The following is a 25,056-nucleotide window of genomic DNA, read 5'->3' on the forward strand; positions in this document are numbered from 1 at the left end:
ACTTTGATATGGAGATCAATTTGATTTACACTGTCTATACTTCCGCATACCTTTTTACAGGACATTTTTCTACATGTTTATATGCTGCATGCTGTGTGATAGAAAGGTACAAAGATTAGTGTTTAATCGACAAGTTTAGAAGACTCAGGTCCATCATAAATAAGCAGATGCCATGGACACCAGCAAGTCATTCACCCGTCATTATACCCACTTAGCAGTGAACATCATCTTTCCTTTGTGTATTAGAACAGTAAACAATGGTAAAGGGCTTTTCCCACAAATAGACAATATTGTATATCATTAGCATCCACAGAACACAGGCGGAACTTGTCTGCACAGGTCTACTCCCGGCCCCAAGTGGATGGCAGTGTTGCACTACCTGCACAGTACTGAATGGCCTTGTGCAGGGGAAAAAAAATCGAAAGTGGCCACTTCATTCTAATAATTGGTGGGGGTCAGACCCATTTGATCAATAAGTAGGGCGATATATATCGTAACTTTCTGTTAAATCCAAGGGTGTAGCTAGGACGGGGCATGAACACAGGTGCCAACATGGCCCTCTGCCAGAGTGTTTAGAGGGCTGGGGTAGCAAACAAAATTTTCGCCCTAGGTGAAGGAAAGTATAGCTATGTTTCTGGGAAAAAACATTTGAATCATTGCATGGTCATGTAGGCAGATCTAGGGAAACGTCAATATTTAGTGCTTCTGATAGTCCGAAGAGCTCATTATCGCCATTATTCTTTTCAGTTTAATTGCTCCATTACATTGCAAAACCATTTGCAGCATAAATTTCACTTGTTCTGTTATATTATTTGCCATGTTCTTTGCCTATTTTAATTTTTTATTTCACTCGCTCATTCATTCAGGTTTTGTTCGAGCAGAACACAAAAATAGTTCATTTGATGACCTGTTTATTTTTGAAGATGGTCCTTATGAGACTGGTGGTGAAACAAAACGCAATCCAGATTTAGTACCTGTTCCAGCTAACAGTTACTTAGGTAATTCACTTCTGATTGTAATGAGGGTGCCTACCTGTGTACCCCTCTGTGGTAGCTACCGTTTTATGAACCACTGTACTTATTAGGAATTAGTTAGGAAGCGCTACATCACTTAACGTTCAACTTCATCTGTCTTCGAGAACTGATGAGTTGTATGATGAATTGTTTCTTTGTTGTATGTCACATTATGCATTGAATATCTTTCTTCTTTTTCTGTCTTCTTGCTATTATAACTACATACAGGTCTCCTTTTTATGACCACAATGTCCAATAGTGATCCAGATCAGTTTGTCTATAAATCTGAACCCCCAAAGGCCAGGACTCCTAAATCCTTTCATGTGGCAACTAATAGTTACTTAGGTTTGTGGTTCATTATGGAATGTGCTATGTTCTGGTGAAATCACCCATCATTCATTGCTGTGGATTGAAATCTTCATACAGTGAAATGTCAACACCATGATGAATTCACCAACATGTGCATGAAATGGAACTTCTATAGTTATCAGCTCTCCATATAGATTTCATTGCAGCTTTTTAAAATTGTGAAACACTGTTAAGACCTCATTCACACCTGCATATGTAAATACAGTCATAATATGATGTGTAATACAGAACCATATTGCACACTGTATTGCGTTGCATATAGTTCAGTTTAGTGTGCCAGTATATAGTTTATAGTATATATTGTGCCCTATTTTTCCTAGAGGCACTGAAGCACTGCTTCTGGCAAGCAAAAATATATGAAAATATTGAAGCAAGAACACCTGCATAGAAAAATTTTGTATCTACTCTAAGTATGGTAGAATATGGAGCCAACATATTCAGGTGTGAATGAGCCCTTACAGCAATGCAGTTGGAGAGGTAGAATTTTGTGTTTTTAGAAAACATCATGTTGGAATACCAGTACCCTTTAGGAAAACCTCTGCCCGTATACCCTATTATGTTCATGTCTACTAGCCATAGCAGAGAGCGCACTACATAGAGCGACTCTCACTCTAGAGGACTCCATTCGTCCACAAATTACAAATATATTAAATGAACTCTGGCCTGGTGATACCACAATTTCCCTGCGTGTACACGGCCACATCTTCTCCCGAGAATTAGTTCTTTACAATATGGGCTAACCGAAATAATAGTAAATTCCTGCCCCCACGCCCCAAAAAATCTTACCTGAAGATTGGCGATAGAGAAGTCTTGTTTTTTTTCTCTAAAGCATGACCATGAGGGGTTTTCAACGTAAAACATGACAACGAGAGGCTTGATACGTGAATGCAACCAGCATTCAGATACCATTTTTACAACCCTCCAAAGTTGTTACATTGAAAGCAATCCAGATGTTTTTGCCACCTTGTGAGGTATGAATGAGCCTATACAATATGAATGTTATATATGTGAAGACTGGGGGTAACTGAGAGGTGGAATTTTTTTCATACCCTTCCGCATGTCACAATATATGTTTACATTTCACTCATATTGCATACACTTTGTAATATCAGTCACCATTGCCTTGTTCTATTTAATATTTATTTACATTCTCTCCGCTCCTATTCTTAGGGTTTTCTTTGGATACTAGCAGAGGAATTACCTCACAGGATGAAATGACGTTTGTATCAGGTGCACCCAGAGCCAATCACAGTGGAGCTGTGGTCCTTCTGAAGAAGTATCCACCCAATGAGAGAATGTTGTCTCCTGAGTTTGTCTTTGAAGGGGAGGGGCTTGCTTCTTCATTTGGTTACGATGTGGCAGTGGCAGATCTCAATGGTGACAAGTAAGATCAGTGATCAATATGTTGTCAGAATGAAGTGATATATTCTAAAAGAGCAAAGTGCCCTATCACTGTTGCTGCGTTGTTGCTTACGAGGGGCTGAATGGATCATGCATACACCATCAATCCTTATCTAAACTCAGACCCCTATTCTTTTTCTCGCAGTTAACCTGAATTAAACTTCAGAAGAGCAACACTTTAAGTCCATAGATTTGTTTATGCTTCCCATGCTTTATCATTTCAGTTGTCCTGTTTCTTCTTTTCCACATTTAACTACCTTATTATTATTATAATTCGATTTTTTTTTTATCATTTTAAAAAAAGGCAGAACCACATGGCTCTTCTAGACCTTCTATAACTTCTTCTTTATTCTTCACTTTCAGCCGCTCTCATCCTCCTCAGGAGATCCTAAAATGTATCTCTATTCTTTCTGCTTCCAAACTCTAGAGACTTTCTTTTCATCAACTCAAAGGCTCTTTGTCTAGCTCCAAATCCTCTCCTACCAACTCCAGCCCCCCCACACTCCCTATCTTAGTAGTGGCCTACTTTCTCACCAACCCTCCCCCAACAAAAAATAAAGTCTCTCTTATATACTGACATGTCCTAAATCTTTTCTTTGGTTCTTAGCTCCTTAATGATTGTGTTCTTTCACGTTTTAATTTCAGACTTTTTGCTGTTTTTTCCCATTGCCTACTTGACCGCTGTGTCCAATTTATCTCTCAACAACAGCTCCTTTTCTTCCTTTTCCTAGTTCCTGTTTTACTTACACAAGCTCCATAAAAATTCCGATAGCATCAAGCTACTCTGATTGTATACTATAAAAATATTAAGGTAGACACAGCTTTGTTATTCCAAAATATAAAATCGGCCAAGCAGTTAAAATTCTTCACTAACGACCTTAAAGTTTAAGAACTTATCCACAAGTTACAAATATCTGCAGAAAGAACAAATAAGTAAGCTGGAAAGTTTACTGTGTATTAACAAGTATCTATATACATTTGGTATCCACTTGGGAAAGAAGAGGGAATGTCTGGTCCTGTGTAAAGTCGGCACCTCATATCTATTATGCGTTCCAGGTCACAACCTGTGTGCTCCTTTGTTTATAGATTTGTGTAGGAACACCACCGAACCCCCTGGAAGGGAAGGGGCCTATACTTTCAGCAATGTGGGGTATGGACATATGATTCACGTTCAGGGCCATCACGCCAAAAATAACACAAATTACTATGACTGATGTTCCTATGTCAAAATTCATACAAAACAAGAAAATTGTAGTATTCATCCTTGAGAATAAGCAAAAAAAAAAAAATCTTAATTCACTAATCATTTGCCAAAGTGACACTTCGGGTTAAAGACTCGAAAATCTCTTTCAAGCCTAAACATTGAACATTGCTCGACTGTCATTTCCTGTTAGATATTACAGCTTTCGTCTGTGGTTGTTGGATATGAAGGTTGGGTCACACCTTATAATGTTGGGTTCCTAATGTAAATATATCATAATATAGTGGGGTTGTCATAACTTTGTTGGTATCTAAAAGCCCTATTACACGGGCCAATGATCAGGCAAACGAGCATTCATATGATCATTCGTTCCCGATCATTGCCCTGTGTAAACAAGGCAATGATCAGCCAATGAACGCTCGTTCATCGGCTGATCTGCTTATTTATGCATCATTAAATATTATCGTTATCTCTCATCCCCATACATAACCAATCATTGCTCCTTGTGAAAGGAGCAAACGAGCGCCGATCAACGAGCTGTCTCGATGATCGGTGCTGATTTTTACGGCCCATATCAGGCTGTGTGATAGAACCGCTCCTCACCTTAATTTACACTTCCTGTTGCTCCTTTCTTCTACTTCACTGTAGGGAATCTAATGATCTGTTTTTTTTTCCATGTGAATCAAGCAGTGAAAATATAACATAACCGCATTTTCTACAACCATGAGAATGTTTGTGATTTTGTCTAAATAAAATGTAATTCTGTAATACAATACTTAATTCTAAGAGACCAATACTTGGATGATTGTTTCCCCAGTGTCCTGTATTGGAGCAGTATTCAAGTCAAGTCCCATTAAGGAATTTCCTCCAGAGGAACTTATGTATTTGTCTTCTATTTTTAAAGGAGGCGATTAAAGCCTTACCCTTATTTTCTAGCTGTAGGGAGTCTGCAGCTCGCCTCCACTAATGTGACTGTACAACACACACCGACGACAGCAGCTGATAAGAGAGTTGGCAGCCGATAACAAGGACCCTATGTCTAACACCGTGCTGGAGATATATTCATATTAAAACCCACAGACTTCACATCCTTCCTATTAGTCATACTCTCATTCCTCCGCTGTGTACATGAAATAAAATGCACGTTGAAGTAGATACTAATTTGAAGCAGTTTCTTCTGTATCTAACCATAATTGAATTTTAAAAGTGGTGATTGCAAAAATAATTAAAAAACATTTTAAAGAAATAAAATAGCTAAGAGTCCACTGGTTCCAGGGAATGTCTGCCCTAATGACTTTGTTTTTGTAAAAGAGAAATTAGCACTCTATCGTCTGTTAACTCTAGAAGCTTTGGCTTTGCACTTTCTGTATAAGTTTGTATGCATTGCTTGTTAGTAATGACCTGAATTTGTCTTGTCCACAGGTGGCAGGATATTGTTGTTGGCGCCCCTCAATATTTTGATAAGGATAACAAAGACATAGGGGGAGCTATCTATGTGTACATGAATCAGGAGGGAAAATGGGAGGACGTTAAGCCAATCCGAATTGAGGGTCGTAAAGATTCCATGTTTGGAATTTCTGTGAAGAACGTCGGAGACGTAAATCAAGATGGATACCCTGGTAAGAGAATTCATTGCTAATGTATGGTGTACAATGTTGTGTTGCTGTTGTCCATTTTCTAGCTAAACATGTGTTCTATTGGGATATTTTAAGGCCATATCATGAGATCTTTAAGTCATTAATTTACAGACAAATGTTAGTTTAGTCTACAAAATGTATGACTTTTTCATATCAAGAATAAATTGCCTCTCGGAAGATACTGATTGTCCTTGTGGAGATTCCTCTGGTAGGGAGTCCATGGGAAAATATGCAAAATAGCTTTTCTCCGGGAGGGAGCACACTCTCTCTTGTGCCACCTATAGGTTGCTACCGTGGAAGTAAATGTCCTATACAAGAAACTAATGATCTTATTCAAATAAATTCTTATAGAAATTGATGTGGAAGTTGTAGCTACTTCTATAAGTACTAAAAAAATGTCTTTAGCTAATAACGGTATACATGCACGTAGCTTTCAGACCTTCTGGCCGCTTCTCTGCTGTTGCATACAACACTGCAACAGCAGTGGGTAGCCCATTGTTGTAAGGGAACAGGGTTGTAAGGTTCCATCATAATACAGCCACGTTGCGTCTCACCTGTTTTCAGCAGATGTAATAAAACGCATACATATATGAATGGATGTGATGTTCCTATATTACAACATCAGATCTCATTTTATCATTGGCTCCAGCCTTACGCAGAGCTCTTATTCAACCATTAGGAAGTTGCAAAGTTTACTATAAAGATAGAGACTTATTTACCTGAGCACTAAAGGTCCCCAGATTTTTTAATGTACTAAACAATTTATTGAAGCAATCTGACAATGAAGCCTTCTGGGGAAAAAAACTGCACCCTTGATATACATGTTTTCCATACATCTTCTAGCATTGTGGTCTTTTTTTTTTACATTTAGTAGAAATAATTGCTAACAAGAACTGTTTCATCTTGGGGTTCTCACAAATTGTATATTTTGTTAGACATTGCAGTTGGAGCACCTTATGCTGATGGTTTTGGGAAAGTCTATATATATCATGGCTCCAAAGATGGCATCATTCAAGAACCAGCACAGGTATATGCTTCTTAATTTTACTTTTACACAACAAAGATTATTGTGATCATAGTCAGTCATGACCCAAACATAATACTGGGTTGTTTGGAATGAGTGAATGTTGGTACTTCTATCCTCCATTAAAGCAGTGGTTAAAGTAGTTGTCAACTTTTGAAAAACTTTTTAAAACCTTATATAATATATTTGGCTAACCCCTCAAAATACCACTTTATTTGAGTTGGATTATAAATCACACCGTAAATGAATATAATCTGTTTCATAATCTATAGTATTTCTTCTAAGAACCCTGTTAAATCTGATTATATGGATTGCAGTATCCAGATGTGGGCTTCGTTTTGCATTGATTAATTACCATCATTAGTCGCTTTAGGAAAATGGAGGGGGATTTTTCCCATATTTGCTGCTTGGGGAGAGTAGCCTTTTAAAAATGTGGTTGGTCCATTGTGAAAATTTGTTCACCTTTAGACAACATGTTTTAAAATGATGCCCCCTGCTCTAAGCCAGAGGAGTAAGTTGAAGCTCCTGGGCCCCTAAGCAGAAGATGTAACAGGGCCCCACCTACCATGTGCCATTTATAATACTGGTGTCTTCTTATATGTACTGGTGTCTCTGGTACCAGGGCCTGGGTGTGACTGCTGCCTGTGTCCCACGTTGCTAGAATACAATTTTCTTTATATCTTGCCTCCGCTAGGAAAACAATGCATTTTGACCATAGTATTCCGATCTTTACTATAAATGGACTATTGTCAGATTTGGGCTTGTTGATGACATTGGATGTACAGTGTTTTCCTAGGAAGTTGAATGGAGTCAGTGCATTCTATTTTCTTGCATTGGATCTGACCATGGCCGTGATTTGTCAAAACTTATTAAAAAGGAAAAGTGGAGCTGTGGCACATAGCAACCAATCAGCTTCTAGCTCTCATTTTTCAGGGACGCTCTTTATACATAAAAGCTGCAACTTGATTGGTTGCTATGGGTAACTGCTTCACTTTTCCTGTACACCAGTTTTGATAAATCTCCCCATTTGTGTGCAGTCCAATGTGGCCACAACTCAGCTGCGTTGACTTCATCTTCTGCATGATACTATCACGTAAAAGTCAGTCAATAAAAGCCAATGTAGATATCAGTGCAACAGTAGCGTGGCAGTCACGTGACATTTATCATTTATTTTTGACGCTGTGAAATGTATGAAAAAGAAATTCATCGCCTTTTACATGGACAAAAGTTTTACTGTGTGATCCAATTTGCTAGGCTTGTGTGCATTAGTACACAATGCACAGATAAATGTGGCTAGCCTGGGCCCCTTTTTTTTTTCTTTTTTGAAGGTCGGTAACATAAATATAGGATTTTTTTTTTATTTTCATCAGGAAAAGAGGTCCATCTAGTCTGTCTTTTCTTTTTACATTTCTCCTATTTTAGAGCAGATTTGTGTTTATTCCAAGCAAGCTAAAAAATTGCATAATCCTTGGTTCACACCAGCATTCGGTATTCCATAACAAGGGGAAAAACGAAAATGCAGGTTCCATTTCACAACGGACACACCCAGCGGCCAACGGAACCCGTTGACTTTAATGGGTTCCATCCGGTTTCCATCAAGGTGCCCGTGGTTTCACCAAACACAATAGCGCAGCATTTGGCACTGTTTCCGGTATTCTCGGCTAGATTCGCGACGGTGGCCCCTAATAGAGCCTCCAACGCACATGTGAACGGGGCCTTAGTCAAAGGCTTGTAGAAAAGTGAACTAGACTATTGCTACTAACATTGCGTCTATTTTAATGAAGGTCATTGATGGCAGAAGCACAAACACCAAATCCTTTGGCTACTCCATTGCTGGAAATATGGATCTAGATAAGAATTCGTATCCAGATATTGCAGTGGGATCCTTGTCAGATTCTATAAGTGTATTCAGGTAAGTTAAACTTTTCTATACTGTCTGATCTATTCAAATGCATCCCCCATTTTTCTAACTGGACCATTTATGTATCTTTTTATGTTTAGGTCACGTCCAGTGGTCAGCATCAAGAAGAGAATTAAAGTGACGCCAGACAAGATAGATTATAATAGGAAAAACTGTGCAGAAGCCAGTGGAATCTGGTAGGCTATATAAACACGATTGGCCTAATACACACAACCGTAATTTTTCGGATAGCACACAGACCCATTTATTTATATGTCGCCAAGCACACTACCATGATGTTCACGGATCCGTGGGAGGAAGCCGTGAGTCTGGGCCGCAAAAAACTCTGGACATTCTACTGTCCTTATTTAAGGATCATGTGACCTACTCAGGTGGTTGGGACAAACTGGTGACATCAATTCCAACCTTCCTGTTTGCGGATCTGTGAATACTAATGACACATGGATGCACTAAGTTTTTTTGCGGATAAATGGTCCGCAATACAGACAACGAATCCGTGGTTTGGGGGACTGCGAAATCACCACGGTTGTGTGCATTAGGCCTTTGACTTTGGATTAAGAGTTTATAAATAAATTATACATGACCTAATTTTAAAAACTCTATTTTTCAGCTTGACAGTAGAGGTCTGTTTGTCATATACAGCAGTACCTATAGACTACAATCCAATTCTAAGTAAGTTAATTTTATGTATATTATTTTTCCTGCAATTTCTGAAAGCTGCTATGAAAGATCTTATAATCGTTTTCCAACTCTCTTTTGTAGCTCTTGCCTACACACTTGAAGTTGAAAGTGTAAGACAAAGTTTAGGCCTGTCCTCCAGGATTGCCAATTTCTCAGGTCCGGTAACAAACACAATGGAACTCCGATCACAAAATAAAGTTAAATGTTCTGACACCGTTCTCCATCTACAGGTAAATGGACTGACTCATGTAAATAGGTGTTAATAAACTTTTCTCTACTACCAAGGTGGAAGCTATAGAGGCAGGCTAGTCAAAAAGGATTGTTTGACCTTTCACTGGTTTCTTATCAATCTCATGATAAAGTTCAACTCTCTCCTACATTTCTCACCTCATCCATGAACACTCCCCGTACTGCCGACTCCACTAATCCACTTACTACTGCCTTCTTCAGAGGAGTAGATGGAGGAAGTGGCTGGTGGGGCAACTGCCGAGTGCCAGGATGGAGGCAGCCTTGGTCAGGCTATTTAGATACAGACTATTTAGATACAGGGCTAAGACGGTGACGTGCCCTGGGTGAAGTAAGAGTGGCTACAACTGGTCTTCTCATTTCATACCCTCCACCCACATATAGCTACAGGATTTCTCTTGTACTGCAGGAATTCTCTTCTTGCCGAATTTCACTTGTTCCAACCTTCAAAAAGTTTAAACAGTTACTCAAAACTCGCCTGTTCTGCCTCGTCCAAACCTCTACCTTCTGTGATCATGCATCAACGAGTCACCAATACCTAATATGTCCAGCCATTCTTCCTCACATATTTTATTTAGCGTCTGTCATTTTCTAGATTGTAAGTTTGTTTGGGCAAGGGTCTCTTCTTCAGTATTATCTGACTGTAAGTATTTAGATGGACATTAAGCACCGCTCCATTATTTAATGTGTAATTATTAATAATAATAATAATAATAATAATGATAATAATTACAATTCTATTACAATTCTGTTCTTGTTGGTTTATTTTCTACTTCGCTTTATTTATCATGTAGATCACTATTTTTGCAAGAATGTTGAATGGGACTCTCTAAATTAATACATCTCTCATTTACTTTATGCTGTTTATATAGAACTGACCATATACGATTTTTTTTCACGCTAATAGGACAGTATTAAGGACAGGCTGCGACTGATTCCCGTATCCGTTACTGTAGATATTAAAAATGTCCGCCGGAAAAAGAGGCAGAGCAGTTCGCTGCCAGAACTTATGCCAATCCAGAATGCTAATGAGCCAAAAAATGTTACTGCAGAGGTAAAGTATTTAGCATGTTATATTACAATAGTATAATAGCACAAGGAAAAATGTCTAATTGAATTTAGGGGCAATTATATGATCTACCCAGTGCACCATTTTTTCCAATCCTTGGGAAAATGTAACCTTTATAAACAGTGTTTAATTTGATGCTCTTTTCATTAACTGAGTGGAACGCTCCAATCCTCCAGTTTCTGAATGTTTTGCATTATTTTATTTGGAACTCTTTTAATTCATCATTTAAAGGAGTTCTCCACATTTAGCAATGAGCTGCAATCTGTGGGTCAATCTGGCACCTAGTGCTCAATTCGCCTGCACCACCACTACAGGGGAAATATAAAGGGGTTATGTAAAGGATCTGCCAGACACAGCTTCTGTGTCGACGCCCGTGGGTAATCAGTCTGCACCTGCTCCTAAGTCTGAGAGAGTGACTCCATCTTCTACCAGTCAGGCTGGGAGGCTTAGGAGTGGGAGAGCCTATCACAGCCTGGCCAGACGGAGCTAGCTCCCGCCCTCTGTCTATTTATACCTTCACTTCCTGCTCCTCCTTTGCCTGTGCTTCTCCTGTTTCCTGGCTCTGCTGCTGCTGCTTGAACTATTTGTCCTCTGCTTCATTTTGACCCTGGCTTACTGACTACTCTCCTGCTCTGTGTTTGGTACCTCGTACACTCCTGGTTTGACTCGGCTCGTTCACTACTCTCCTGCTCTGCGTTTGGTACCTCGTACACTCCTGGTTTGACTTGGCTCGTTCACTACTCTCGTTGCTCACTGTGTTGCCGTGGGCAACTGCCCCATTTCCCTAGCTTCTGTGTACCCTTGTCTGTTTGTCTGTCGTGTACTTATTGAGCGTAGGGACCGTCGCCCAGTTGTACGCCGTTGTCTAGGACGGGCCGTTGCAAGTAGGCAGGGACTGAGTGGCGGGTAGATTAGGGTTCACCTGTCTGTCTCCCTACCCCGACATTACAGGTTAACTGGTTTAGAAAAAAATATATTTGAAATACCCTATTAAGGAATTATGTCCATTCAGGACCCTCATCTAGTAGCTAGAATGGAGAGGGGCTACAAGGAGCATATCTCTCTCTCTCACAAGAGGCCCTGGCACGTCTGAGCATTACATGGATAGACATTGATTTCAATGGGACTTGTGTAATGCTTAATTTTCCCTGTGGTGGCCCTGAAGGAGAATTGTGCTACAAGGTTCCTCCAAAATTCAAATAACAGAGCACAGATAGCATGCATTAATGGTGATTTTTAATCTTAACCTTTTTAGGTTCAGTTTTTGAAAGAAGGATGTGGAGTCGATAATGTCTGTAATAGTAATATGAAGGTCTCTTACAAATTTTTCACTGTGGATGGACAAGACTCCTACAAAGAACTGAAAAGGTATAATTTATTCTCATTCTAACAAAGTCTGATTTACCAACAAAGACTGAATACTGTAGTGTACTACAGTACTGACTAAATTTGTGGCACAGTAACAGCTATCTGGTTGGGGTCCCATCTTGTAATATATTCCCATCCCAAATCTGTCTCATTGTGGGGGAGGGGGTGGCAGTGGTGAAGAACTTAAAAAACATATCCTTAACTTTAATCTAGGAAGTGTTCTCCTATGTTATAGCATGACTGCTACTGCATGTAGAAAAGCACTTCTTGGATGACACGTCCAGGATAGGCTCTATAGCAGTCCGACCCTGTCTCCAGGTAGCCTGCATTTTGTGGAGAGAGACAGAATCAGGACAGAGTATATATTATCAAGATGCATTCCTTCTCGCTATCCCTGGGTAACTATTTTATTAAAGAGCCCCTTGTAGTTACTGCAATGCTTACCTCAGCAACTTTTAAAGCTTACCTTCAGCGATTTAACTTAAAAACCACCTAAGATATCCACCTCGATGTGTAAGTCTAAGTTAGGCCCCATACACATGACTGTAGATTTCATCTATAATTGCGGACTGTAATTACGGACCCATTCATTTCTATTGACCATGGACACTTTCACATAAATTTGCGGGGAGGTGTCCGGGCCGTAGAAAGCCTCCACAAAAGACATGTCTTATCTTTTGCTTTTTACGGACCCTGCTTCCATACTTTATATGGGAGCATGGGCCAAAAATGTAGATGGCTGTCCACGGGCACCAGCGGCTGGCCATGCCCGTAAACACAGCTGTGTGCATGAGGCCTTATTATATATTGTTTATAAAAAAAAATATATATATATATATATTGTTTATAAAAAATTGTACTCCATATTGTTTGGTAGATTCACTTGCTGACCTCACACTCCATTAATTTCAATATAGAAGAACAAAGAAGGAGGAGACTTGAATTATTGCAGCCCTTTACTTCCTCCCTGCTGAGAGAAGATAGATAGATAGATAGATAGATAGATAGATAGATAGATAGATAGATAGATGGAATTACAAGCTCTCTGTGTATCTGTAGAGAGAAATTGCTAGTTGATAAAGTCCTGTGATTACAGCAGCATAAGCACTAATTCCAGTAGTATCTAGGAGTTTATCAACATAGTTGCAAGGAGTGGCTCGTGTAATGTAATCTACCAGGCGTCTAGAAACAGTGAGGTCTCTGCAGCTGTATTTATAGTGTATTTATAACATGGCAGACAATTATAACATCTTGCTGTTAGGGAATTACAAAGAAGGAGCGATATGTAGCACAAACTGCTGAGCTTTGAAGGGAAAGACTTCACATAGGTACTGTACCGTTTTGTATGTACTATTATTTTTCACTGAAGGTATGCATTTAAGAAAATTAACCATGTAGAATTGAGTCATATATACCAAAACCTATTTATATAGCCCTTAAGCCACGTACCTCCGACCGGCTAAGTATTTGCTCAGATTACAATAATGGTCAATGGCTGCTTACTTCTATTCTGATTGTTATTATTACATTTGACAACCCAGTGAGAATGGTCTTCCAGTTCTGTCACTTCAGAATCAGAAAGCTATCGCTCTCGAAATCACAGTGACCAATAAACCCTCAGATCCAAACAATCCCCAGAAAGATGGTGACGATGCCCATGAAGCAAAACTTATTGCAGATCTACCAAACTCCTTATCATTCTCATCATTCAAGGACCAAGCAAAAAGCCCCGTAAGTAATAAAACTATTAAATAGCAGATCGTAAATAGTAGCTGCTACGTGTAGAGTAATAATCAGGTTTTTTTTTAATGAAAACACAGGAGAGAAATTTTTTCTGTACATCCAACCAAAATGGATCCAAAGTGGAGTGTGAGATTGGAAATCCTTTCAAAAGAAATTCTAATGTAAGTGATTAATCTATTCATTATACTCATGTTTGGATCAGTGGTGTTTACTTGGCAGGTGCCTGCTGTATATGTACTTGGAAGGTGCCTGCTGTATATGTACTTGGAAGGTGCCTGCTGTATATGCCTATCCACTAATGTCCCTGAAAGAAATGAAGACCACCTTCTTATCTCAGCCCTGACTGAACGGAAATTTTTTAGCCAACCAAATCTTCCCCAGGCAAAATAAGCTGTTTTCTTGGGATCTCGAGAGCCAGACCTGCGGCGATCAGCTGATCACCACTGGGGCTCTCATATTTAAGGGAATGTCTGTGATAAGACAATAAAGTCCCCATGATGTGGCAAGTTGACTGTCCCTGGACTGAGTCCCTTTTGTATTCATTCTTCCACTTATGTTCATGTATGATCGTGTTTATTAAGTTAAAATTAGGATCATGGGCTAAAAATTCTGGAATACTACAAATATGCTGGGCTATACACGTGTAACAATGTGTTATTTTCTTCTAGGTGACCTTCTCACTGATTTTGAGTACAAGTGCAATAACAGTTGACACCAAGGAACTGCAGATTCCTCTTACTATAGAAACGTATGTGATCGCAAAATCTAATTTATTCTAAGAATGTTACTGATATTTTAGGGAACAATTTCGAGTTTACTAAACTTTGTCTGATCTGGAATAAATACATGCTATTTAGTGACTGATGAAATGGTACAATCACCTATAGGGCTTTACTTTGCCCAAACTATTGGGCTCGATTTGCCATCTACAAAATTTGAAGTTAAAACAGACTAGTAATGCCTAAAGAATTCTGACTTGATTCATCTCAACAGGAAAAAAAGGTAAAGCCTTTAAATGAGCCCTTACCAAAACAACCTAATTCCAAGTTTTGCACCCTTTTGGGCTTCGTTCACATCTGCGTCAGGGTCCCGTTCAGGCGTTCCATCTGAGCTTCCCGTCAGAACGGAACCCTGACTGAAACAAAAGGGAACCATAGGTTTCCGTTTGTCTCAGTTGTGCAAGGGTTCCGTCATTTTGACGGAATGAATTGATTCTGTCAAAACGACGGAACACTTGCACAACTGAGAAACAGGAGCCATTTGCACCGGATACGCCACCACTAAAATCAGTGGTGATGCAAACAGAAAGCTTTTGGTTTCCGTTTGTTTCAGTCAAGGTTCCGTTCTGACGGGAAGCTCAGACGGAATGCCAGAATGGATCCCTGACGCAGATGTGAACGAAGCCACAGTTGTAGAGATGTTTCTGGTGTGACTGCTACTATATTTCTCTGTAGTTATTGGAATAATGTCTTTGAAGAGACTCTAAAAATTTATTTTAGTACAATGAATTATACCATCTTTAGATGCATTTCAAGATACACATGTTCTTCATTTCAGTTTTTGGCTACTTTTTAGGTGATCTACAATAGTAAAGATAACTATGGTCATTGTTGGACTTTTTATAATACAATCCTACTATTACGAAAGAAAATAATGTACATATACATTTCTTACAACCTTATAGAACCAGCTCTCAAGCGGATCTGGGACCTGTAGTTGCTAAGGCTCGAGTGGTGGTTGAACTCCTGCTTTCCTTATCTGGGTAAGTTTATCGCCTAATGCACACGACCATGTGTGCCTCCTAAGTCCCGTCTGTGATCCGTGGAAAGATAGGAATTGTTTTCATGGACCCGATTCACCCGCTACAGTGAATGGGTCCGTGCAAACTATCGGGTGCCACTCGGATGCCGTAAAAACGGCCTGCGTTGGACTCGGTCGTCTGCAACTGGACTATGTCCCCACTTGAAAAATCCAATATAAGCATCAATTCCACCTGATAGGACATGTGGGTCTTGCAAAAATATAAGCAATGCAAAATGCGGAAGCGCTGGATGCAGATACTCCCTGTTTGGAAGATGTGATCAAGAAGCCGTGTTAGTGTAAGAATTGACTACCTCAGTGCAGAAAACATGGTTCCACATTGCATGTTATTGTGAAAGTCCTATGAGGATATCATTAATGCACTATGAGGTATATGGTTATTCCATGACTTCTGCTGTGATGCAAGAGTGACACTTTTTGTCTCTCCTGAAACCTAAGTAAATAACTAAAAAAGAAAATTAGAATGCATCTAAAAAATGTCCCAGTCATGTCATAGTCTACCTTCTCATTCACACTAGGTCAGCAAACACTATGTCACATGGACAGATTTGCTATATACTAAATATTGCTATATTGAATGTAACCACAAGCCATTGGCCAAGTTGAAATGTGGCCGTTTTACTGTGGAAAAATACATAGTAAATCAGTGTCAAAGTCACTGAGAACATTGTGTATTTATGCAGATTTTATGCTTCTGAGCAGGGCCGGCTCCAGGTTTGTGTGGGCCCTTGGGCGACACAGACTTAGTGGGCCCCTTTGCGGGGGAACTCACAGCGGCCGAAAACTGCAGTTTGTGCCCCCTTATAGAAGTTAGTCCCCCTTTATGTTCCCTTATAGAAGTTAGGCTCTCAGTTTGTGCCCCCATGTATACAGTGCCACACACCCTCTGTAGATAGCCCCCTTGGGTGTTCCCTCTAGGAGTGGAATCCCCAGCCAGAGCATTGCTAATGCTCTGGCCGGGGATTCAGGTCCCAGAGGAGCCCCTGATGCCACTGTCCATGTATAGACAGTGTAATGGCAGGGGGTACGGAGACGGACAAGTGAGCCCTAATCTACCCGCCACTCTGTCCCTGCCTACTTGCAACGACCCGCCCTAGGCGACGGGGTACAACTGGGCGGCGGTCCCTGCGCTCAGTAAGTGCACGACAAACACGACAAACATACAAGGAACACAAGCAAGGAAAAGGGGCCGTTGCCCACGGCAACACCGTGAGCAACCAGAGTGGTGAACGAGCCGAGTCAAGCCAGGAGTGTGCGAGGTACAAAACGAAAAGCAGAAGAGTAGTCGGTAAGCCAGGGTCGGTATGGAGCAGGATCAAAAATAGCAGGAGCTGTAGCTGGGCCAGGAACCACAAGGAAAGAAACAAAAGCAATAACAAGCACCGAGGGACAGGAAGTGCAGGCTTAAATAGACCGAGGGCGGGAGTTAGCTGAGTCTGGCCAGGTTACGATAGGCTCTCCCACTCCTAAGCCTGCCAGCCTGAATGGTGGAAGCAGGAGTCAGTCTCAGGGATGTATTCTCAGGTGCTGACTGATTAGTTCTGGGAGTTAACCCCGCTGTGCCTGGCAGATCCTTTACAGTACCCCCCCTTTTATGAGGGGCCACCGGACCCTTTCTAAGTGGACCTGGCTTACTGGGGAAACGCAGGTGGAACCTCCTGACCAATACCCCAGCGTGAACATCCCGGGCGGGTACCCAAGTCCTCTCCTCGGGCCCGTATCCTCTCCAATGGACCAGGTACTGGAGGGAGCCTTGGACCATCTTGCTGTCCACAATCCTGGCCACCTCGAATTCCACCCCCTCCGGGGTGAGGATGGGAACAGGAGGTCTCCTCGAGGGAGCCAAGGACGGGGAGCAGCGTTTGAGGAGGGAGGCATGAAACACGTCGTGTATCCGAAAAGACGGGGGTAACTCCAGCCGGAAGGAGACAGGATTGAGGACCTCAATGACCTTATACGGCCCAATAAACCGGGGAGCAAACTTCTTGGACGGAACCTTGAGACGCAAGTTCCTAGACGACAACCACACCAGATCCCCGACCATAAACAGGGGGTTAGCAGAACGTTTTTTATCAGCCTGAGTTTTTTGTACGCTCTGGGACACCTCTAGGTTTTTCTGAACCTGGGCCCAGACTGTGCACAGTTCCCGATGAAAGACCTCTACCTCAGGATTGTTGGAACTATCAGGTGAAACGGAGGAGAACCGTGGATTAAACCCAAAATTACAAAAAAAAGGAGAGACCCCTGACGAGTTACTGACCCGGTTATTAAGGGAAAATTCGGCGAGGGGAATGAAAGAGACCCAATCAAATTGACAGTCAGAGACAAAACACCTTAAGTATTGTTCTAGAGACTGATTAGTCCTCTCCGTTTGGCCATTGGTTTCAGGATGGAAGGCAGAGGAGAAGGACAGATCAATCCCCAACTTCATACAGAAGGCTCTCCAAAACAATGAAACAAATTGTACCCCTCTGTCCGAAACAATATTGACAGGGACCCCATGGAGACGCAGGATGTGTTTGACAAACAAGGTAGCCAACGTTTTGGCGTTGGGTAGTTTCTTGAGGGGCACAAAGTGGCACATCTTACTGAAGCGGTCCACCACCACCCACACCACCGACTTGCCTTGGGATGGAGGCAAATCGGTGATAAAATCCATGGAGATATGTGTCCAAGGTCTCTGGGGAATGGGCAACGAACGCAGTAAGCCCGCTGGTCGGGACCTGGGAGTCTTGGACCTAGCACAAACCTCACAAGCGGCGACGTAGGCCTTAACGTCTTTAGGCAACCCAGGCCACCAATAATTTCTGGTAATGAGGTGTTTGGTACCCAGGATGCCTGGATGGCCAGATAGTGCGGAGTCATGATTTTCCCTAAGTACCCTTAGCCGGAATTGCAGGGGAACAAACAGCTTGTTCTCAGGAAGGTTCCCGGGAGCTGCACCTTGATCAGCAGCAATTTCAGAGACTAAATCAGAATCGATCGAGGAAATGATTATACCTGGAGGCAAAATACAAGCAGGATCTTCCTCAGAAGGAGGGCTGGCCATGAAGCTACGCGACAGTGCATCAGCCTTAATATTTTTAGACCCAGCCCTATAGGTAACCAAAAAATTGAATCTGGTAAAAAATAACGCCCATCGAGCTTGTCTCGGGTTTAGCCTCCGGGCAGATTCTAGGAAAACCAGATTCTTGTGGTCGGTAAGGACCGTTACCTGGTGCCTAGCCCCCTCCAGGAAGTGGCGCCACTCTTCAAATGCCCATTTAATGGCTAAGAGTTCGCGGTTGCCAATATCATAGTTACTTTCAGTTGGCGAAAACTTCCTGGAGAAGTAGGCACAGGGGCGGAGATGGGTGAGGGACCTGGTACCCTGGGACAAGACAGCCCCCACTCCCACCTCAGATGCGTCAACTTCCACGATAAATGGCTCCATTTGGTTGGGCTGAACCAGCACCGGGGCCGAGACAAAGCACTTCTTAAGGACCTCAAAAGCCTGGACAGCCTCAGGAGGCCAGTGGAGGAGATCAGCACCTTTGCGAGTGAGGTCTGTAAGGGGCTTAGCGATGACCGAGAAGTTAGCAATAAATCTGTAATAATTAGCAAACCCCAAAAAACACTGTAACGCCTTCAGGGAGGCAGGTTGGACCCATTCCGCCACAGCCTGAACCTTGGCGGGGTCCATGCGGAATTCATGAGGAGTGAGGATTTGACCCAAAAATGGAATCTCCTGTACCCCAAACACACATTTTTCGGTTTTGGCAAACAGTTTATTTTCCCGAAGGACCTGGAGCACCTTCCTGACATGCTCCACGTGGGAGGACCAGTCCTTGGAAAACACCAGTATGTCATCAAGGTACACTACCAGAAAAATCCCCAGGTAATTTCTCAAAATCTCATTTATGAAATTCTGGAAGACCGCAGGGGCATTACACAACCCAAAGGGCATGACGAGGTATTCGAAATGGCCTTCGGGCGTGTTAAACGCAGTCTTCCACTCATCCCCCTCTTTGATGCGAATAAAGTTATACGCCCCCCGTAGATCCAATTTAGAAAACCATTGGGCCCCCTGAACCTGATTAAAGAGATCAGGAATCAAAGGAAGGGGATACTGGTTCCTTACCGTGACCTTATTCAGGCTACGGTAGTCAATGCATGGCCTAAGACCACCATCCTTCTTCCCCACGAAGAAGAAGCCAGCACCTACCGGAGAAGAAGAGGGACGAATGTAACCCTTGGCCAGGGATTCCTGGATATACACTCTCATAGCTTCACGTTCGGGACAAGAAAGATTAAATATCCTACCCTTAGGAAGCTTAGCTCCTGGTACCAATTCGATAGCGCAATCGTATTCTCTATGAGGAGGTAACACTTCGGAGGCCTCCCTAGAGAAAACATCAGCGAAGTCCTGAACAAACTCGGGTAGCGTATTCGCCTCCTTAGGGGGAGAAATAGAATTAACAGAAAAACATGACGTACAACATTCATTACCCCATTTGGTTAGCTCCCCAGTATTCCAGTCAAACGTAGGATTATGCAACTGCAACCAGGGAAGACCTAGAACCAAATCGTACGATAATCCCTGCATCAACAGTACAGAGCATTGCTCCAAATGCATGGAGCCAACAAGGAGTTCAAAAACAGGGGTATGCTGTGTAAAATAACCATTAGCAAGAGGAGTGGCGTCGATACCCACTACCGGGACAGGTTTAGGCAAATCAATAAGAGGCATAGCAAGGGACATAGCAAATTCCACAGACATGATATTAGTAGAGGACCCTGAATCCACGAAAGCACTGCCGGTAGCAGACCTACCACCAAAAGAGACCTGAAAGGGAAGCAAGATCTTAGTACGTTTCATATTTACGGGAAATACCTGTGCGCCCAAGTGACCTCCCCGATGATCACTTAGACGCGGAAGTTCTCTGGCTGCAACCTTACGCTTAGGACAGTTGTTCACTTGATGCTTGTCGTCCCCACAGTAGAAGCAGAGACCATTCTTCCTGCGGAATTCTCTACGTTGTTGGGGGGACACGGAGGCCCCGAGTTGCATAGGTATCTCTGAATCTTTCGGGGAGGAACGAAGCAACGGAGCTTCGGGAGGCATCATGGGGGAGTCGGAGGAGAAAACACATAAACGTTCACGTTGTCGTTCCCTGAGACGTCGGTCAAGTCGTATCGCTAAAGCCATAACCTGGTCTAGGGAGTCAGAAGAGGGATAGCTAACTAGCAGGTCTTTCAGGGCATTCGACAGACCCAACCTAAACTGGCACCTTAAGGCAGGGTCATTCCACCGAGAAGCTACGCACCACTTCCGAAAGTCAGAGCAATACTCCTCAACAGGTCTCTTACCCTGACTTAAGGTCACCAGCTGACTCTCGGCAAAGGCAGTCCTGTCAGTCTCGTCATAAATAAGTCCGAGAGCAGAAAAGAAACAATCAACGGAGGAACGTTCAGGGGCGTCAGGTGCCAAGGAGAAGGCCCACTCTTGGGGCCCTTCCTGGAGCCGGGACATAATTATACCCACCCGCTGGCTCTCAGAACCTGAGGAATGAGGCTTTAAACGAAAGTAAAGCCTACAACTCTCCCGAAAGGAGAGAAAAGTCCTCCGGTCCCCTGAGAACCGGTCGGGCAACTTGAGGTGGGGTTCAAGAGGTGCGGTGAGGGGAACTACCAGGGTAGCATCAGGCTGGTTGACCCTCTGAGCCAGGGCCTGGACCTGTAGGGAGAGACCCTGCATTTGCTGAGCCAGGGTCTCACGGGGATCCATAGTGGTGTCAGGGACCAGGGGTAGACTAGGTATGGGCTTGTTATTATGTAATGGCAGGGGGTACGGAGACGGACAAGTGAGCCCTAATCTACCCGCCACTCTGTCCCTGCCTACTTGCAACGACCCGCCCTAGGCGACGGTGTACAACTGGGCGGCGGTCCCTGCGCTCAGTAAGTGCACGACAAACACGACAAACATACAAGGAACACAAGCAAGGAAAAGGGGCCGTTGCCCACGGCAACACCGTGAGCAACCAGAGTGGTGAACGAGCCGAGTCAAGCCAGGAGTGTGCGAGGTACAAAACGAAAAGCAGAAGAGTAGTCGGTAAGCCAGGGTCGGTATGGAGCAGGATCAAAAATAGCAGGAGCTGTAGCTGGGCCAGGAACCACAAGGAAAGAAACAAAAGCAATAACAAGCACCGAGGGACAGGAAGTGCAGGCTTAAATAGACCGAGGGCGGGAGTTAGCTGAGTCTGGCCAGGTTACGATAGGCTCTCCCACTCCTAAGCCTGCCAGCCTGAATGGTGGAAGCAGGAGTCAGTCTCAGGGATGTATTCTCAGGTGCTGACTGATTAGTTCTGGGAGTTAACCCCGCTGTGCCTGGCAGATCCTTTACAGACAGGGATGTCAGGGGCTCCTCCTGGACCGGAATCCCCGGCAATGCTCTGGCTGGGAATTCCACTCCTAAAGGGATCCCCAATGGTGCTATCTACAGGGGGGGGGGTGTGTGGCACTATCTACAGGGGCATAGCTAAAAGCTCATGGGCCCTGCTGCAAGAATTCAGCTTGGGCCCCCCTACCCCTCCTCAACACCACCAGACCACTGCGTACGCCTATGCCCAGCCCAGTCACCTTGCCCAACAGCCCCCATGGATGCCTCCACAGTATAATGCCCCCATTACTGCCTCCACAGTATAATGGTCCCTATAGCTGTCCCACACAGTAGAATGCTCCCCATAGCTGCCCCCACACAGTATAATGCTCCCCATAGTTGCCCCCACACAGTATAATGCTCCCCATAGTTGCCCCCACACAGTATAATGCTCCCCATAGATGCCCCCACACAGTATAGTGCTCCCAATAACTGCCCTCACACACTATAATGTCCCCCATAGCTGCCGCCACAGTATAATGCCCCCATAGCTGCCCTCACAGTATAATGCCCCCATAGCTGCCCCATACAGTATAATGCACCCCATACAATATAATGCCCCCCCATAGCTATCCCACAGTATACTGCTCCCTCAGCAGCTACCATATCAGCCCCCTCCCATACCCAGTATAATACCCCCATCCCACACCCAGTATAATGCCCCCATATATGCCTAATAGAAAAAAAATAACATAATTACTTACCTATCCTCGTTCCCACGACGGGTGGAGGAGATCCTTCTCCTCCTCTGCACTGTGCTGTGAGTGACTCGGCGCAGACATGCGCGATTACGTTACTACATCCCGCCTGCCTTCGCCCGAGATACGGCACAGTGAATGCTGGAGCAAGGCTCCAGCATTGACTTGAACTGTATCTGCATCCTGAGGACCCAGATACAGTTGGAAGTGGGACCAGCGCGGCCAGCGCTGTGTGGCAACAGTGGCCCTGTGGGCCCCCCAGGCCTGGGGGCCTGGTCGCAGTTGCCCCCTCTGTAGCTACGCCCCCGGCAGCGTAAAACACCTGGCGGCCGAGTGGGCCCCCCCCCCAGGGCTGTGGGCCCCGGCACTTCCCTGGGTTCGCCGGGTGCTGATGACGGTCCTGCGTTCTGAGTATACATTTTTGAGTATTAACAATCTCCACATTTAGTAAACTGAGGCCATAGTTGGGTTGATGGATGTAGAATTTCTTAATGGAGCTCCAAAATGTTTCTAATAAAGAGACTCTTAAGAGTCTAAATGTCTGATGACTTAATAGAATTGACGTCTGTCTCATTATTGGCCCTCATGTACAATGTCAAATGTTTTGTGCTCAATAGGATTGCAGATCCTTCTCAGGTGTACTTTGGAGGCAAAGTAACTGGAGAAAGTGCTATGAAAACAGAAGATGATGTTGGAAGTTTGGTTAAGATTGAATTCAGGGTGAGTTTTTAGCCACATGACAGATGTCTTGATTTAATTTATGAGGTTATAGCGCCCCCTGGATGCTATATGCTTCATTTACATTTTGGTATCAGTATTTTATTTCTTTCAAACTGAAAAACCCAGGTCATATGTATCAATCTTTCCCAGAAAAATGGTGGAATTATGTAGAAATATTGTTTATGGAAATTGTGCTGTATTCATTAACACAGTTGCACCATTTTTCATTACTACTCCGATTTCTTTTTTGCTTTTATAAGTAATTGTTTTCATTTATTTTGTCTAAGATTTTTTTCATGCAATTTTGTAAGCCTCTATTGGACTCTATTGACTGATGCGCTATTTTTACCATCTAAAATGAACCACAATGGATGCTCATAACGGCAATGTGAACAGATGTATTATCCTTTCATGCCACTCATGACTCTATAACATCTCAGACCTGTCTTGAAAAAAAAGTTAAAGGGGACTTAATATCTTAGACTCCTTGCTCAGCTTTTCCTGTAAATACTATAGATAGAATTGAGAGAGCCATCACTCCATTCATGCTCGGAATAAATGTGGCGGCTCCCGGTACCTGGGCATCCCATAGTTGGATATGTGGATACGAGATAGCTGTCAAAAATGGGAAAACCCCTTCAATTATATTTATGTTCTCAACTATATATTTATGCAAGTGATTTTCAGTTGTACAAGTAAACCACATGCATATTATCATGTAATGCCCAGGAGGTTGAATTATGAATTCAGGTCAGGTCTAGAAAATATAGTTCATGTGCCTAGACATTTTGCTGGGGGCGGCAACATTTTTGGTTAGTTCCTGTTGATGTCTATAGAAGTTCTAATTGCCTGGCTATTTAAAAAAATAATAATAATTAAACTGGCTTCTGCAGTGGCCTTAACGGCTACTAAAGTGAACAGTAATTTGTCTACGCCAGATGCTATGACCAGCAGGTTGTAGACCCACTGGGCTACTGTACTGGTTGGCTTGGGGCCACCTCTAAGGGCGTTATCTAAGTAGCCTCCCCGGTCTTCACCCTTTAACCCCTATAAAAAGATCTGATCTCTGCTGCAGGGAGGCTACCAGGTTGCTACCTCTTGAGGTGGTCCCGGCGGAGTAGCTGCTGGCCCGGCGGACCAGGAACAGACATTGGCAGATGGTACCTTGATGGATGGAAGCTTCAGGCTTGTCACCGACAATAGGACGCAGACTGACAGTGGGCAGTTGGATCGAAGCTGATAGCAGATCGCTGGACGCAGGCAGGTAGCGAGCAGCTGGGCGTTGGCTGATGACCGGTAGCTGGAAACAGGCAGACATTGGATATCTGGATACAGGCTGACAACAGACCGCAATAGCAGACTGGATACAGGCTGGTAGTGGATAAATGGATACAGGCTGACATCAGAAATCAATAGCGGACTTAATACAGGCTGGTAGCGGTTAACTGGATACAGGCTGGCAACAGATGGCAATAGTGGACTGGAATCAGATGCACCCAGGAACTTTTGCAGGATACAACAGGTTGTGCCAATGTTTCTCAGGCACCAGGTGGATAGTGGCGGTTCCTTAAATAGTCGTGGGAGTAATAGGGGTTAGATAAGTGAATTTTGAATTTCGCCCACTGGCCCTTTAAGAAGCATCTGGAGCGCATAAGTTTTGAGACATTGCAGTCATGAGCGGATGACCCCAACCTGAGAGAGGCAGGCCCACGCCGGAGGAGGTACA

General features: G+C 43.2%; 1 protein-coding gene across 5 annotated transcripts in view; it reads left to right on the top strand.

Moving 5' to 3' along the window:
• ITGA6 (integrin subunit alpha 6) overlaps positions 1–25,056 on the top strand; it is a 72,461-nt gene that overhangs the window by 37,416 nt on the left and 9,989 nt on the right. For 2 of the 5 annotated variants that reach the window (XM_075829459.1, XM_075829462.1), the window contains exons 5-19: positions 867–998; positions 2,553–2,766; positions 5,407–5,603; positions 6,557–6,648; positions 8,430–8,557; positions 8,647–8,742; positions 9,177–9,238; positions 9,329–9,477; positions 10,401–10,547; positions 11,818–11,930; positions 13,472–13,661; positions 13,751–13,834; positions 14,342–14,421; positions 15,358–15,435; positions 23,228–23,330. In XM_075829459.1, the coding sequence (XP_075685574.1) occupies positions 867–998; positions 2,553–2,766; positions 5,407–5,603; positions 6,557–6,648; positions 8,430–8,557; positions 8,647–8,742; positions 9,177–9,238; positions 9,329–9,477; positions 10,401–10,547; positions 11,818–11,930; positions 13,472–13,661; positions 13,751–13,834; positions 14,342–14,421; positions 15,358–15,435; positions 23,228–23,330 (1,865 nt within the window). Of the gene's footprint in view, positions 1–866; positions 999–1,241; positions 1,359–2,552; positions 2,767–5,406; positions 5,604–6,556; positions 6,649–8,429; positions 8,558–8,646; positions 8,743–9,176; positions 9,239–9,328; positions 9,478–10,400; positions 10,548–11,817; positions 11,931–13,471; positions 13,662–13,750; positions 13,835–14,341; positions 14,422–15,357; positions 15,436–23,227; positions 23,331–25,056 lie in introns of all 5 variants that reach the window. The other 3 variants (XM_075829460.1, XM_075829464.1, XM_075829463.1) reach the window with 2 other exon arrangements.

The sequence above is a fragment of the Rhinoderma darwinii genome, chromosome 6 (genome assembly GCF_050947455.1).
Source record: "Rhinoderma darwinii isolate aRhiDar2 chromosome 6, aRhiDar2.hap1, whole genome shotgun sequence".
NCBI classification, from domain to species: domain Eukaryota; kingdom Metazoa; phylum Chordata; class Amphibia; order Anura; family Rhinodermatidae; genus Rhinoderma; species Rhinoderma darwinii.